The sequence below is a fragment of the Pristis pectinata genome, chromosome X (genome assembly GCF_009764475.1).
Source record: "Pristis pectinata isolate sPriPec2 chromosome X, sPriPec2.1.pri, whole genome shotgun sequence".
Taxonomy (NCBI): domain Eukaryota; kingdom Metazoa; phylum Chordata; class Chondrichthyes; order Rhinopristiformes; family Pristidae; genus Pristis; species Pristis pectinata.
Window position 1 is genome coordinate 7,258,722 of NC_067450.1, and position 17,428 is coordinate 7,276,149.

The following is a 17,428-nucleotide window of genomic DNA, read 5'->3' on the forward strand; positions in this document are numbered from 1 at the left end:
GAAAAGGCAGGACTGGAGCAGTACAGAGAACTGAGGTGGAGATTACAGAGATTGGGGAGGGTGGAGAGATTTGAATCCGAGGTGGAAATTTTAAGATTGAGTTGTTGCTGGGACAGAGTCAAAATAGAGAAGTGAGCACCGGGATGAACAGGATTTGATGTGACTTAGGATTCAGGCAGCAGAGCTGTGGTTTGCAAAGGGTAGAAAGTGAGATTCCTGACAGAAGCTCCTAAATGTCCATTAATTGATATAACATTGACCCTTCTTCAGAGAGGACGTGTTCTTTCTGGGGTGGGATGTGGAAAAGCTTCAGGGCTCACTGCACAGGCTGAATTGGAGGTTAATTGTTGAAGCAATTTCAAAGCATTGAATCTTGCTCATTCACCGTGATCCACCTAATGTGAAATGTCTTAACTCCAACATGTTGCAAAGAATGGAAAATCGTTCTGTTCCCATTGGTCTTATCACCAATGATCTTTTTTTCTCCCCCATTTACAATGAAAGAAACAGCAGAGACCTAGCTGTTGTTTCGGAAGTTCGTAAGGTATTATTACACAAAGCTGAGCTTGTCTTGGGATCTTCCTGGACGACAGATATTTCATCTGGGTCATGATCCCGTTTCAATGTATCAGTATACAATAGCAGGCAAACGAATAGCCCTGAGCCACAAGTAATGAATCATTGAGTCGATACTTGCAGGTCTCACACAGTAACTGAATTTGGAGACCACAATGGTTCATAACCAGGGGCAAACCTGACAAGTATCTAATCCACCTATCTGTGTACATGCAATAACTAGACAATTCTGTATTGCCTTTGTGTCTTTCCAAACCGCTTTACAGCCAGTGCTTTTTTTTGATAAGTAACCACTGTTGCAATGTAAGCAGCCCATTTGTGCATAGCACACTTCCCCAAATAGCAATGTGATAATAACCTGATCAAATGATTTTATATTTTTTTCCATTTAAGGGATGTGTCAATGGCAAATCCACCATTGATCGCCCTTGAAAAAGTAGTAGTGAGCCGCCTTCTTGAACTGTTGCAGTTCTTCTGGTGAAGATACTCGCACAGTGCTGTTGAGGAGGGAGTTCCAAGGTTTAGACCCAGCAATGGTAAAAGACCAGCAAGATATTTCCAAGTCAAGATGGTGTGCAACAGAAAGAATGCTGCAAATGGTGGTGCAAAACATTATTACAAAAATTAGTGGGAAGCTTGAGGATTAGGAAGATTTTAAAAACCAACAGAACGTAACTAAAAAAGCAATAAGAGGAGAAAAGATGAAATATGAAGGGAAGCTAGCCAATAACATAAAAGAGGATCCAGAAGTTTTTTTCAGATACATAAAGAGTAAAAGAAAGGCAAGAGTGGACATGCTGGAAAATGATGCTGGAGAAGTAATAATGAGGAACAAAGAAATGGCAGACGAACTGAATAAGTATTTTGCATCATTCTTCACTGTGGAACAGCCAGCAAAATGCCAGAAATTCCAGGGAGTCAGGAGGCAGAAGTGAGTGCAGTCGTTATTACAAAGGAGAAAGTGCTTGGGAAACTGAAAGGTCTGAAGGTGGATAAGTCACCTGGACCAGATGGACTACACCCCAGGGTTCTGAAAGAGGTAGCTGAAGAGATTGTGGAGGCATTAGTAGTGATCTTTCAAGAATCATGAGAGTCAGGAATGGTTCCAGAGGACTGGAAAATCACAAATTTCACTTCACTCTTTAAGAAGGGAGGGAGGCAAAAGACAGGAAACTATAGGCCGGTTAGCCTGACTTCAGTGGTTGGTAAGATTTTAGAGTCCATTATTAAGGATGAGGTTTCGGGGTATTTGGAAGCACATGACAAAGTAGGCAGAAGTCAACGTGGTTTCCTTAAGGGGAGATCTTGACAAATCTGTTGGAATTCTTTGAGGAAGTAAGAGGCAGGATAGACAAAGGAGAGTCAGTGGATGTTGGTTCCTTGGATTTTCAGAAGGCCTTTGACAAGGTGCCGCACATGAGGCTGCTAAACAAGATAGGAGCCCATGGTATTACAGGAAAGGTACCAGCATGGATAGAAGATTGGCTGACTGGCAGAAAGCAAAGAGTGAGAATAAAGGGGGCCTTTTCTGGTTGGCTGCCGGTGACTAGTGGTGTTCCACAGGGGTCGGTGTTGGGTCCGCTACTTTTCGCGTTATATGTTAATGATCTGGATGATGGAATTGAGGGCTTTGTGGCCAAGTTTCCGGATGATACAAAGATAGGCGGAGGGGCAGGTAGTGTTGAGGAAGCAGGGAGTCTGCAGAAGGACTTGGACAGGTTGGGAGAATGGGCAAAGAAGTGGCAGATGGAATACAGCGTAGGGAAGTGTACGGTCATGCACTTTGGTAGAAGGAATAAAGGTGCAGACTATTTTCTAAACAGGGAGAGAATTCAGAAATTAGAGGTTCAGAGGGACTTGGGAGTCCTAGTGCAGGATTCCCTAAAGATTAACTTGCAGGTTGAGTCGGTAGTAAGGAAGGCAAATGCAATGTTAACATTCATTTCAAGAGGACTAGAATATAAAAGCAAGAGTGTAATGCTGACGCTTTATAAGGCATTGGTCAGAACACATTTTGGGTTATTGTGAGCAGTTTTGGGCCCCCATATCTAAGGAAGGATGTGCTGGCACTGGAGAGGGTCCAGAGGAGATTTACAAGAATGATCCTAGGAATGAAAGGGTTAATGTATGAGGAGCATTTGATGGCTCTGGGCCTGTACTCACTGGAGTTTAGAAAGATGAGAGGGGATCTCATTGAAACCTACCGAATATTGAAAGGCCTAGATAAAGTGGATGTGGAGAGGATGTTTCCAGTAGTGGGAGAGTCTAGGATCTGAGGGCAGAGCCTCAGAATAGAAGGACGTCCCTTTAGAACAGAGATGAGAAGGAATTTCTTCAGCCAGATGGTGGTGAATCTGTGAGATTCATTGCCACAGGCGGCTGTGGAGGCCAAGTCATTGGGTATATTTAAAGCAGAGGTTGATCGGTTCTTGACTAGTAAAGGCATCAGAGGTTACGGGGAGAAGGCAGGAGTTGAGAGGGCAAAATAAATCAGCCATGATCGAATGGCAGAGCAGACCCGATGGGTGGAATGGCCTAATTCTGCTCCAATGTATTATGGTCTAATAACAGCTTGCAGATGGAAGTCAAGGATAATGGAAGCAGCCAATGCAGAATTATTGGCGGGCAAAATACCTGGGGAATCATTCTGCTTGCTACTTGCCGTGTATGTGATGTCCAGAGGTTGGGATATTACATATTCAAAATGTGGGTTTGCAATTTTATTTATGTGAAGCGTAAATGACAGTTGTTTGTGGCTCTGCTTGCAAACTAAATGGGCCAGTGTAGATCCTCAGCCAGATTTCTGTCCGAACTTCATGACAAAGGGAAGCATGTTTCCCTCGGGGAGTTAGTCTCACACCACTCCTGTTGACATAGTGTGAAGTGTAAACCCATCCCAATGTCACAGTGCTTGGTACATTGGAACCTCTTTCCCCCAACCACTCCCTCTGCCTCTGGAACCTCCCACATTTTGTCAATCTTTCTCATCTGTAAGGAAGGGAACTGTGCCTAGTTCTGTCAAGTGAGACCCAGCAAATGTTAGGTGATTTCTGCCAGACTGGATACGATACGCCCTACAAGCCCAGTGCATCTCTCTCTCCTTGGAAAATGTTTGATGTGCTATTTGTGAGTGAAGTTGTTCCCTGGATGGTTGCTGAAGGACAGTTGCATCCTGTTAAAGGAATGATATTGAGTGCAAATATTTTTCATAAAGGAACTCCAGCTCAAAAGCTCCCAGTTCTCTGCTCAGATGTTAGGATTTATTATTTATGACTTTTGGGTTCAGTTGTAAAGTTGACATTCCAATCAGGCACAGGAAGAAGGCCAAGTTCTGTCTTAATTGGACTGACTATCAGAGTAATAAATGGAAAGGTTGGTACTGAAATTTCACCACTAGTATAACAAGCACACTCAAAGATAAAGTCGAGTTTATTGTCATATGCACAAGTACATGTATGCACACAGGAGACACAAAAAGTTCTACGGATGCTGGAATCTGGGGCAATACACACAAAGTGCTGGAGGAGCTCAGCAGCTCAGGCAGCATCCACGGAGGGAAATAAACAGTCGATGTTTTGGGCCGAGACCCTTCATCAGGACTGGAAAGGAAGAGGGCAGAAGCCAGAATAAGAAGGTGGGGGGAGGGAAGAGCACAGACTGGCAGGTGAGAGGTGAGTCCAGGTGAGGGGGGGAACATAGGTGGGAGGGGAGGGAAAGATATAATAAGCTGAGAGGTGATAGGTAGAAGAGGCCGAGAGATGAAGAAGGAATCCGGTAGGAGAGGGCAGTGGACCATGGAATAAAGGAGGGAGGAGAGGAGATGGGCAGGTCACCAAGGTGGGGGAAGGGAGCCACAGGAATGTCTTCCAAAGGGGGGGAGGGGAGGGAAGGGGATGGGGGGGGAAGAGAAAGAAGGGGAGGGGTTACCGGAAGTTAGAGAAATTGATTTTGAGGCCATCAAGTTGGAGACTCCCAAGTTTTGGCAGGGGCTCGGCGGCGGGGCCGGGGGCGGAGCCGGAGGCGGTGGGGGCCGCAGGCTTGGGGGGGGGGGCCGAGGTCAGAGCCGGAGGTGGCGGTGCACGCATGCACAGGTGCAGTGAAAATCTTACTTGCAGCAGCATCACAGGCACAGCATCAGATAAGCAGCATTCACAAGAAAAACATAAACACAATTTTTACAAGAAAGAACACAACTAGAACAAAAAAAGCAAAGTCCATTTTAGTGCAAAGTGATCAAAGTGGTCATAGTGTTGCTAAACTGCAGAGATTAGGGTTGTGCTGGTTGGTTCAAGAACCGAATGGTTGAAGGGAAGTAGCTGTTCCTGAACCTGGTGGTGTGGGACTTCAGGCTTCTGTACCTCCTGCCCGACGGTAGCTGCGAGAAGATGGCACGGCCCGGATGGTGGGGATCTTTGATGATGGATGTTGCCTTCTTGAGGCAGCACCTCCTGTAGACACCACCGATGGTGGGGAGGGATGTGCCCGTGATGTGTTGGGCTGAGTCCACTACTCTCTGCAGTTTCTTGTGTTCCTGCACATTTGAATTGCCATACCAGTCCGTGATGTAACCAGTCAGGACCAACCACTCAAAGACCAGGCCAGAGGAACCCAGGGCGAGATGAGAAGAATTATTTTCTTTTCATAGTGGTTGTCATGATCTGGAGCCCAGTGGCTGAAAAAGTGGTAGAAGCTGAACAAAAGATAAAGACTTGAAGAGGAAATCATTGCAAACATGAGATCACTGGACAAGTTCTTCAAAGAGCCAGAACAGGCACAATAGGCCGAAAGGCCGCCTTCTGTGCTGCGTTGTCCTACTATTCTGTAAAAGGATTCTATGACCTTGCCTACCCTGGTTGGTGCATCACAGCAATGCAGGGCTCCGGATTCAGCATGCAGGCAATACTTGGATCTAACAGCTTGAGATTCCCTCAGGGAAGGTGTTGACACCACTTGGTGTTGAACTAGATGTTAACAGTTATCTGAGTATCTGTTGGATTCCTTTAGGCCTTTGGAAACTGATGCAAAGAGTTCTGTGCTCTTGTCACTCTTCACCCCTGCTCCCTGCTGTGCTCTTGCTATTTGAAACCTGCACTCAGTGAGTGGGAAACGGTTATCAGTGATTATATTACTCAGTTAATTCCGAGTCCTAGACTGGAGACAGCAGGCGGGAATTTAATCCAATTGATCTGGAATGGAAAGCTAGTATCGGTCATGGTGATTGTGAAACCACTGGAATGGTGTAAAATGCATCTAGTTTGCTAACATCTTCCAAGGAAGGAAATGTGCCACCTGTACTTAGGCTGGCCTCTGTGTGACTCCAGACCAACAGACTTCTTGCTGTCATCTGAAATAGTTTTGTTAGCTCAGTTCAAAGGCGCTTAGAACAGGCCTGAGGGGATAATATTCCTACTCCTTTTTTGTGACCAATGGACCAGCGGTGCAGTGGCGCAGCGGGTAGAGCCACCACCTCACAGCTCCACAGAGACCTGGGTTCGATCCCGACCTCGGGCGCTGTCTGGGTGTGGAGTTTGCTCATTCTCCCTGTCACCCTGTGGGTTTCCCCCGGGTGCTCCGGTTTCCTCCCACATCCCAACGACGTGTTGGTAGGTTAACTGGCTACTATGAATTTGCCCTGAGTGGTAGGAGAATCAGGTAGAACAATTAATGGACATGTGAGGGAGAATAGGTTGCAAGAGATAAATGTGGAAATGGGATTGGTGGGATTGGTCTGAGAGCTGGCATAGACTTGATGGTCTGAATGGCCTCCTTATGTGTCATATGAAATAGCCTCCCATGAGTCTTCTTCCTGGCTGATTTTCCCAGCTCCTTACTGTTGATACTCTACACAAGGAGACTACGCCACCTTGGTCACCGAACAGCAATACTTTAAAACTCTCGGTCATCGCCCTTGCCACTAACTTTGACCAAGTTGTGTATTGCATTGGCTTGAATTAAACAGGCGCAGTGATCTGTGGTCATTGAAAGTAAGATTGATTGCTGAAGGAAGGGAAGCTAGCATTTCATTCCTAATCTGGACAAATAGTACCCCAAAGGCATTCTGTTTGAACATCCTGTCTTGGTTGATACTAGTAGGTGGAAAGGAAAAAATAAATGCTTTCACAGATAGGTAATGGTGCTGTACAGTATTCTTTATTTATGATAGGCACTCTGAGTGCAGCCACTGTATATTGGAAAAAGATAACAAGCTTCAAGCAAGCTATTTTTGTTTAGTATGTGGAACAAGATTACACTGCCAGTTAGCTGCACTAATTAGGATCTCCTGTGATTTTATGTTCAAAGGTGACATTGGAGGTCAAATGGGATTATTCATTGGTGCAAGTCTTCTGACAATCCTGGAACTCTTTGACTACGTGTATGAGGTAAGCTCTTGTAAATTGTTTTGCACTAGTCTTATTAAATGGAGAATGTAAGAACTTCTGCATTTAAGAGGAAGCATGAGAAAGTAATGGCATTTTTTTAATTTAGTCATTTCTCGGGATCTGGGCATTTATTACCTGTCCTTAATTGCCCTTGAACTGAATAGTTTGCTAGGCCAGTTTAGAGGGCACTTAAGAGTCAACCACATTGAACAGAAATGAGGCTCATCTGGACCAGGGCGCAGTTGAGCTGAATGACCTGGCTGTGTTGTAAATTCAACGCATTTCTTTTAAAGCAACTGTGAGGGCTGTGGTGGCTCGGTTGGTAAATGCACCACCTGGTACAGGATAAAGATTTATGGACCAGAAACAGGCATAAATTGGATTGTTTGTCTGGACATAGTTGACTTGAATCAGCCATACTCGTGTTGCAAATACCAGTTTGACAGTGACCCTGAAGGAAATGCACACAAAAGGGAGATGAGGGCCATGCTGAGCTGTGGTTCCCTGCCATCGATAAATGAAATGACAGAACTCCACTGGGCACACAACCAAGAGCAATGCATCCTTCTGGGTGGATAGCCCTAACTGGGCATGACAATGAGGCCATAAAGAGAGCTGATGCAGAAGATGGAAAACTGCAGCAAATGAAGTCAGAGGCTTCACAGCTTGAGCCAAAGTGCTGTGCAGAGATGTGTAATCCATTTGGAATGGCCCCTTGAGTATAGAAGCCAAGGGCTTCATTTTCTACCCCTGGAAAGATTGCTGTGAGACTTGCCTTGGAACCAACCACACAAAGTAAAGGCAAACAATTGAAGTGTCAGGAAGTTGTATCAGATACTTAGACGGGGTTATACTAGTCCATTGCCAGCCCAATATGCCAAACCTTGGGTAGACCCGCTGTCAGGAGGAGTGATTCCCATGGCAACCATTTTCTGAAAGCTTCAGTGTGGCGCTTATTATTTCCAGTAGGCAGACTATTCAGTGATGATTGTCCCAACAGTGACTGTCAAGTCGAGTCAAGTTAAATTGAGCTTATTGTCATGTGCACAAGTGCAGTGAGCTACAGGTACAGTGAAAAACTTGCTTGCAGCAGCGTCACAGGCACATAGGTTCAAACAACATACCAAACATAAATGATACAAAATTATACAAGACAAGTGAAGAAAAAGACAGTGCAAGACAAGACATTAGTACAAAAAGACACAATCAGAGACAAGTCCAGGGCAGTGCAAGAGGTGGTCCGTAGTGTTCCGGTGCTGGGGTAGGATTGGGGTTGTGCAGGTCGGTTCAAGAACCTGATGGTTGTAGGAAAGTAGCTGTTCCTGAACCTGGTGGTGTGGGACTTCAGGCTCCTGCCCGACGGTAGCTGTGAGAAGATGGCACGGCCCGGATGGTGGGGATCCTCGATGATAGATGCCACCTTCTTGAGGCAGCGCCTCCTGTAGATGCTGTCAGTGGTGGGGAGGACTGTGTCCGTGATGGACTGGGCTGTGTCCACTACTCTCTGCAGCCTCTTGCGTTCCTGTGCATTGGAATTGCTGTACCAGAACGTAATGCAACCAGTCAGGATATGTTCTACAGTGCATCTGTAGAAGTTTTTTAGACTGAATATTCAGGTTGATCTGCATGTATGCTTATCCAATGTTGACCTACTGTTGGATCAGTCCAGTGATGCCTGTTATTTGACTATCCGCCATAAAATTCTGGTCCATCTGCCAAGTTTTCCAACAACTGTCAATTCTAGTTGCTATTCCCAATGACTTCAAGGCTCAAACAGGCCTTCATATCTTAATTTGAGTTAATTCTGCCTCCACACAAAGATATTAACCAGATCAATCAATCTAGCCTCCTTAAATGTTTCAATTTAGTCTTTGTGATATTTGAGAGAGAACTGGCTTTAAATTGCAATCAATTATAATCAAGCATTCCAACTCTTTTCATGCTTTTAGTGCTGGAGTTTGCAACGTCATAAAGATATAATTTAATTGTCTGTTTTCTAAGTCATTATATTACATTAAAAGAATGCCACAGAGAAATTGCAGTGAATCTCACAGCATCACTCACCCCTTTGCAAGTCCTAATGATCCAAGCTAAGCAAAGATTGCAGACTTGCTTGAAAATGGGAGCAAAAAACAAGAGGCCTCCCACTTGAACAGGAATGGCATTAGGAGCAGGTCAGCCGACTGTAAATGAGGAAAAGAAACTTGCTTTGAAAGTGTGCCTTTCACCTCAGGATGCTTCAAAGCACTTCACAGTGAATCAAGCACGTTCAAAGTGTGGTCACTGCTGGAGGAAACAAAGGGACCCATTTGTCCACAGCAACATCCCACAAACAGCAAATTGATGGTGACCAGAAAATCTGTTCTTAGAAGTGAGAGAATAATATTGGCTCTGACACCAGGGATAGCTTCCCAGACCTGTAACACCACAGAATAGTTTACATCCACTGAGAAGGCAGATGTAAAAGATTCTCATGTCTCATCCAAAGGGCACCATTTCCAATAGTGTGGCCCTGTACTTGAGTTATCAGCAGAGAGATTAATAAGTCTCTGCATTAAGAATTAAACTCATAACATCTGAGGTAGAGTACAGCCTACTGAGCCAGCCACGAAACTATGCCACAATGACAGTTGACAACATAGCTTCATTCAGAAGAGGAAGACCCCGCCTGATTAGGCTTCTCAGTAGGAGGACGGGACCCAGTGGGAGGGGTGTGTGGGTGGTGGGCAGATGGGAGTGGGTGGGGAAGGGGGAAGAGACAGGGTGGTGGGGGCTGGGGTGGGTGTAGGAGGAACTGGGGAGATCAGGAGGAGAGAGAAAAGGGACAGAGGGGGAGCAGGTTACCTGAAAATGGGGAATTCAGTGTTCATGCCGTCGGTTTGTAGACTGCCCAGGGCCTCATGTTCCGCCTGGGTAGTCTGCTGGTCCCATCCACTACCTCCCTTATTTGGTTCCATGCGCCACCTTCCTCTCCTGTCAGATCCCACCATCTGCGGCCCTCTGTCACCTCCACCTCTCACCTCCCAGCCTCTGTCGCTGTTCCCACCCTCCCCTCCTCCATCTGCCTATCCCCCCCCCCCTCACCTGGATCCACCCATCACCTGCCAGCTCTTCCCCCACCCCTTCCCCCCACCTCTTTACACTGACTATCTCCCCTCTATCTTTCAGTCCAAATGAAGGGTCTCGACCCGAAATGTTGACTGTCCGTTTCCCTCCACAGGTGCTGCTCAACCCAATGAGATCCTCCAGCAGTTTGTTTGTTGCTCCAGATTCCAGCATCTGCAGTCTCTTGTGTCCCTCTTTAACTAAAAGTCATTCAAACTGAAGATAGAGTTCAGAATTGACAAGAATCAATACATGGCAACCAAACCAAGGCAAACACGATGTAGGAAGAAGTAATGGATGGCAGCCATACACCATAAGTGGTTTTAAAATGGCAGTTGAGGAAGCTAAAGACACCTAAGAGGTTCAGGAAACTTCTTGATCATTTCACTGTGATGTCCATATTCATTTATGTATACACTATGCCTGAGGGAATGCAGATGACAGTAATAATTGGCTTCAAATTTGCCATTGGATTGAATTTACCACTTTAATGCCATTCATTAAAATTAATCTGCAACTATAATTACAGTGAGTTTAGAAACAAGACACAATGCCCATACTAAACTCAACAACATTCACTTGTAAGGACTCATACCTTGTCAATAATAGTCTAACAGTTACTGCCATAGCAACCCCCACTGCCCCTCATACATCATTGACTGAAAGTATATCCTGAGCATTTTCAGCACAAGCTGCTTTCTCCACTTATTTCACTCAAGCAGCCCAGCACTATCCTGAACAAAGCAGCTCACTTGATTGGCATCTCGTCCACCCCCAACAAGTGGTGGCTGCAGCGTGCACTATCTCTAAAACACACTGCGGTTACTTGCCCAGGCTACTCTGACAGCACCTCCTAAACCCATGATGTCTACCACCAAGCAGGACAAGCACAGCAGGTGCATGGGAACACCACCACCTACAGGTTCCCCTCCAATCACCCACACCATCCGGACTGGCAAATAAATCGCCACTTCTTCATCATTGCTGGGTCAAAATCCCGGAACTCTGCATGGTGGGAGCACCTTCACCAGAAGGACTGCAGTGGTGGCTCACCACCACCTTCTTGAGGGCAACTTGGGACGGCCAATAAATACAGGCCTTGTTGCCTCTCACACCCACTCCCAGAAAAGGAATAAAGCAAAAGTCAACTAGCCAGCATCAATGACTGGATTGGCAATGTTCAGGTTGTAAAACTTGTGATGTATCCACACCAACTGCATTTAGATCACTCATTATTAACTAATTAATTACAAGTAGGGATAGTGATTGTCAAACAGGGGCTTTCATAAGGGTCTGATTTTTGCTGACATTACATCAAATCTGTGTGAACACTCGGTACTGCATAAGATGAGCTGTCATGAAACTGAAATCCTCCACAATCATCCACCTACCCTGTTGGGCTGGTATAGTAGAGCAGCCTGCTGATCACCAAGCCCACTGCCTTCTGACCTCCTGTTTTCTGGCCCCGCACCCCGCTACTAGGACCCAAAGTCTCCCTGCCTTTGCGTCGTTGGGCGCTCCCCCATCATTAAGCAATCCAGCTGAAACAGAACAGGACTGTTGTGGGGTGGGAGACCTCTGGATACGTGAGATCCTGACAAGCAGCAGGGTCTGTGGCTCCGTCTGGGATTCCAGAGGTTGGGGTCGACAGGAGAAGAGAAATTGGTTAACGTCGCGCGCCCATGCAATTGTCTGCCCAAAATACCATCCAACAAGGTGGAGGTATTCTGTGCAAACGAGTAAATGGGCCTTAATTTTCTTTTTGAAGGTTTTTTAAATTTTTCAAATTCCCAACCTGGAAACATTTTGTAACTATGTCTCTTCTTGGGCTGGAGGAGTGTCCAAGCTGAACACTGGAGCGTTGAAAGGATGGGAAATAAATGCTGGCCTTGCCAACAACCGCCCAGATCACAATAAATAAAGAAAGAGTTTGGGCATGATCATGGGGCCAGAATTACTTGTGCATATGGCAATAAGCTCAACTTTGCAAATTAGAGGAGAGCAGATTTGTCAGAGGGTAATGGAGCTGGTTACAGAAATAGGGAAGGGTGCGACCATGTAGGGATAGAAATCAAGGCCATGATTGTGCTACACCTGAGAGATGCAGTAGTGAAGTGCAAGAGCTGAAAACAATGATAATGCAACTAATTATTCACGTCCTGAACGAATACTTGCTGCCAGGTCGTAATCACCAGGCAGCTTTGCAGGTTTTTCAATATAAATATTACCACACTGAAACAAAAAGCTTCATGAGGGGAACAAACAGACGGATTTGGAAGCCCCATGGGATATGATTTATGCCTGACGTGACAACTTACAAGTAACAGAACGAGGAGTGAGTTATGGCCGGTGCCATGAGTGGGATACAAATGGCATCCCGTGGGTTTTGGTACTGCATTCAGCCTTAAACTATGTGTTAAAAATGAATTAAAGCATAAAGTGACATTAATTAGGTAAAAAGGTAAGAAATGATGAGTTTAATGATGTGCTGGCTCACTGCAGTCTTGTTTCAGTGGTAGCTGATTTAGATTTAGAAAGGTGATATTTTCAGTGTTATGAATGTGTGCAAGACACAATCAGAGAATTATGTGCAATTCTGACCACCCCATTATAAGAAATTTGTTTGAGTTTGCTCAGTGTATTACTGGGATCATACTAAAGGGTGAAAGATTATTTTCACTGGTCATGAAGCAGTAACAAATGGTCACAGACTCAAGGTTATCAAGATGAAGTAAACTTACTTCACCCAGAGATTATACGTGAAGTGCTTTACTAAGAGTAGCCTTTAACACAAATATAATTTAGAGGGTAAATATGTGAAAAGGAGGTACACAAAAAGGTATGGGGAGAGGGCAGGGAAATGGACAGAGCTGGTAGCTCAGTTGAAGAGCTGCATGGACTTTTCTGTGCTAAAATGAGTGATCATGATCACAGAGCTGATGAAGAGGGAAGGACAAGTCAGGGTTGAACTGTAGAGGTGTGATGATTAATGAATACTTTATAATTTTGTTTGATTGTACAGAATCTCCCCTTGGAGATTCAGTGGCTGGGAAAGAGTCCAAGATATTTAATTTTCTTTATTTACTCATTCACGGGATGGAACCGTTGCTGGCAAGACAGCACTTAAGGTTCATCCTACTTGTCCTTGAGAAGGTGGTGGTGAGCCGCTGCCTTGAACCACTGCAGTCCTTCTGGGGAAGACACTACATGGGTGCAGCTCCAGCAAGAAGCTTGACACCATCCAGGACAAACTAGCCCACTTGATTGGCACCCATCCACCATGCCAAACATTCACTCTTTCCCACCACTAGCACACAGTGGCTGCAGTGTGCACCGTCTACAACATGCACTGTAGTTACTCACCCAGGCTACTCCGACAACACCTCCCAAACCTGCAACCTCTACCACCAAGAAGCTCAAGGGAACCAGGCACAGGGGAACACCACCGCCTGCAGGTTCCCTTCCAAGTCGCACACCATCCTGATTTGGAAATATATACCCGTTCCTTCACCGCCACTGGGTCTAAACCCTGGAACTCCCTTCCCAACAGCACTGTGGGAGCACCTTCACCAGAAGGACTGCAGCGGTTCAAGATCGGGGTTCACTGCCACCTTCTCAAGGGTAGTTAGTGATGGGCAATAAAATCTGGCCTTGTCAGTGATGCCCACATCCCACAAATGAACTGAAGACAAAATCACACAATGCTGTTAGGGAGGGAGTTCCAGGATTTCGACCCAGTGACGACAAAGGAACAAACTTGGAAGAGAAGCTGCAGGGGGTGGCGTCCCCCTGTGCCTGAAGCCCTTGTTGGTGGCGGAGGTCGTGGATTTGGGAGGTGCCGTTGCCTGGGTGAGTGACTGCAGTGCCCTTGTCCTTGTAAGTTTGAGAGATGCTGTTGAAGATAGCATGCGGTAGTCAGTCGTATGAGTGTGTCTGATAAGCTGGATGGCTTTTCTTTACTTCACAATTCCTGACGAAATGTCCATCCTCCTGACCTTAAGGAACCTGAGTTAAAACATCTTTGCCAGTGTTGTCCTTGCTACCAGTGCTTACACATTCAGGGAACAAACAGCCCATAAGCCAGCATTAAATTGGCAATCTCTTGCGTTCACATTGCTGAAGGGTGGTGGGTTAACCATATTATCAGGACCAGAGCAGAGGGGCCTTCACTCTGCACACTATTGTGCTTGCCTGGAACTGCATGAAGCCAGCTGCGAAAAACAAGCTTCATTCCCCAGAACTGCCATAAACAACAAGACCAATAAAAAAAATCTCACCACAAAGAAGATGCTGATAGAAAAAAAATTGTATTAAACGACATTGAGCTGTCAGAAATTGAATTTCATCCTTGAACTCGAAGCTGTTTGCTGGCTTTTTAACCAAGCCATTCCCTGCTGGGTTGCAACTTGTGACAAATCCACTCAATCTCCTTCATTATTGGCTAAGTGAGAAAAATATATTGAGACGTGTCAAGTTTCTTGTCCGATGTTCCTTCAATAAACAAACCCAATTATGTGAAGAACAAGCAGTGTCTGGAAACATGTTGTCAGATTATATTGTGCTCTAGGGCACAGTTAAACCTAATGGAGCCAGTGCCTTTTCATTTTCCAGCCATGCCAGTGTTCCCTGCCCTCATGCTCAGCTCCAATTGCCCTTTGATTTGCTCTGTCTCTGTTTTTCCTCCTCCCATGCCATTGCTGATGGATGCTCAGGACTCTACTTTCAATCTCCCCAGGAACACAAGCAAATCAGAGCAGGAGTAGGCCACTCGGCCCCTCAAGCCTGCCCCACTATTCAATATGATCATGGCTGATCTATGCTGGCCTCAACTCCTCTTCTGTGTCAGGTCCCCACCGTCCTCAATCCCCTGATCTTTCAAACGTTTTCTACCTCCATTTCAAATACCTCTAATGATCTGGCCTCTACAACCCTCGGGGGCAGAAAATTTCAGAGTAGCACGACCCTCTGCGAGAAGAAATTTCTACGTACCTCAGGTATAAGTGATCACCCCTAAACTTGTAACTATATCCCCTCATTTGAGATTCTTACAGCAGTGAAAACACTTTGACATCAACCCTGTCATGCCCCCGGGCATCTTCAGCATCACACACAAAATGCTGGAGGAACTCAGCAGGTCAGGCAGCATCTATAGAGGGAAATAAACAGTCAAGGCTTTGGATCGAGACCCCTTATCAGGACTGGAAAGGAAGAGGGCAGAAGCCAGAATAAAAAGGTGGGGGGAGGGGGAGGAGCACACACGGGCAGGGGATTTCCCCCCCCCCCCACCTACTCATCTTCCCTCTCTCACCTGAACTCACCTGTCACCTGCCAGCGTGTGCTCCTCCCCCTCCCCCCACCTTCTTATTCTGGCTTCTGCCCTCTTCCTTTCCAGTCCTGATGAAGGGTCTCAGGATTGGCAGGGCTCAGGTGAGAAATTTAAATAAAAATACAAATAAGGACCCAGGCCACCTCAAGCCTACTCACTTCCAGCAGGCAGGTCATAAGGTGTGGAGTTGGGAGGTACCAATCAGGTCTCTGTAAGCACGTCAGCCACTGAAAGCTTTGCAGGACTCTGAACATCTCCATTTTAAGCTTTCCGTTTCAACCTCAGCAAACATGGTAGGTGAAAGTCCATCAGTTAAGCGCCCTGATAAAATCGCTCATGGCCCAGGAGAAATTGGCCCAGCAAGTAAACCATTAACCCTTCCCCACCCCAACCATCTACAGTCAACCATCTACCCCAACCCATTACCAAGAGCTGATAATTCTGCTCATTTACCTCCTTGCTGTTTGATGAGCTTGCTGTACACACATCAGTTGCAGCTTTGCTACACTGACTGTACTTTAAAATTAATTAATTCATAAGGAAGCTCTTTGGGACATTTTGAGGATGCAAAACATCTTCGGTTCCACAAACGCAAGCTCTTTCGTTCGTACTGTTTTATTTCAGAGGATTTGGCTGAAAATAGTTTACCCCAAGCTAGGATAAAGGATCAGGCACAAAAGCAGAAAATGCTGTAAAAACTCAGCAGGTCAGGCAGCAACTGTGAAAAGTGAACCAGTTAATGTTTCGGGTCTAGACAAGGAAAGAGAGAGATGCATATTTTCAGTAGGAGAGAAGGTTGGGGAGAGATGTGTAGGACAAAGAGAATAGTTTCTGTCATCTGGGCCTAAGAACAGGAGAAATTTCTTCACTGAGAAGGTTGTTAATCTTTGAATTTCTCTATCCCAGGGCACTGTGAATGTTCTATCACTGAGAGAGTTCAAGGCTGAAATCGATAGGTTAATGGGATCCAGGAGGTATAATGATCAGGCAGAACAATCTCGAGGAGCTCAGCGGCCTACTCCTGTTCCTAATTCCTATGTTCCTTTCTTCTGTTTAGTTTAGAATTGCATCCTTCCTTGGAACAAGTCAAAGTTTGGTCAAAGAGGTAGATTTTATGTAGCTTAAATGAGGAAAGAGAGGTGGGAGAGGCTGAGAGAGGGGATTCCAGAGCCAGGGGCTTTGATAAGTGAAGGTACGGCCACCAGTGGTGGAGCAGTTAAATCAGGGATGGGCAAGAATCCAAAACTAGAGGAGCACAGATATCGAATCAAAAAGCATTATAACATTGAAGGAAGCCTTTCAGCCCGTCACAGGTATACTGGCCAAAAATGGAACTGCTTCAATTCCTCCTATTCCTGGCTCTTGGTATGTAGCCTTATCAGTTATGGTTTTTCAAGCGCTCATCCAAGTGCTCTGTAAATGTGGGGAGGGTTTCAGCTTCCTGCAAACAGTGAATTCCATTCTTTGGGTGAAAACATTTTCGACGACCCTTTCATCCTTCTGCCATTTAATTTAAATCTGTGTAGCCCAGTTATTGCCCTCTCTGCCTTCCCCTTCACCCTGCCCCGACCTCACGTAAATTTATACACCTCAGTTTCCTTTGTTCCAAAGAAAACAATCCCAGCCGAAAGAACTATAATTCCCCAGCCCTGGCAACATCCTCACAAATCTGTTCTGTGTCCCCTCCAGTGCTGTCACATCCCTACTGTAGTGTGATGACCAGAACTATACACAGTGTTCCAGCTGTGGTCTAACTAGAGTTCCAGTACAGCCTCCCTGCTCTTGTATTCCAAGCTCTGGCTGAGAAAGGCAAGTATCCCCCTCCACCCTCTTATCCTCTGCTGCTGCCACGATCAGGGGTTTGTGGACATCCATTCTGAGATCCCCCTGTTCCTCCACATTGGTTAGTATCTGACCATTTATTGTATATTCCTTTGTTTGTCCTCCCCAGATGCATTACCTCACATTTCTCTAGTCTAAATTCCATTTATAACCTAACCTGTCTATTGATACCGTCCTGCAGCCTGGAACTACACTGTAT

The 17,428-nt window shown here is 45.7% G+C and overlaps 1 protein-coding gene across 3 annotated transcripts in view; it reads left to right on the forward strand.

Moving 5' to 3' along the window:
• asic1b (acid-sensing (proton-gated) ion channel 1b) overlaps positions 1 to 17,428 on the forward strand; it is a 641,514-nt gene that overhangs the window by 616,516 nt on the left and 7,570 nt on the right. For all 3 annotated transcript variants that reach the window (XM_052009516.1, XM_052009515.1, XM_052009518.1), the window contains exon 8: positions 6,877 to 6,956. In XM_052009516.1, coding sequence (XP_051865476.1) covers positions 6,877 to 6,956 — 80 coding nt within the window. The remainder of the gene's footprint in view (positions 1 to 6,876; positions 6,957 to 17,428) is intronic.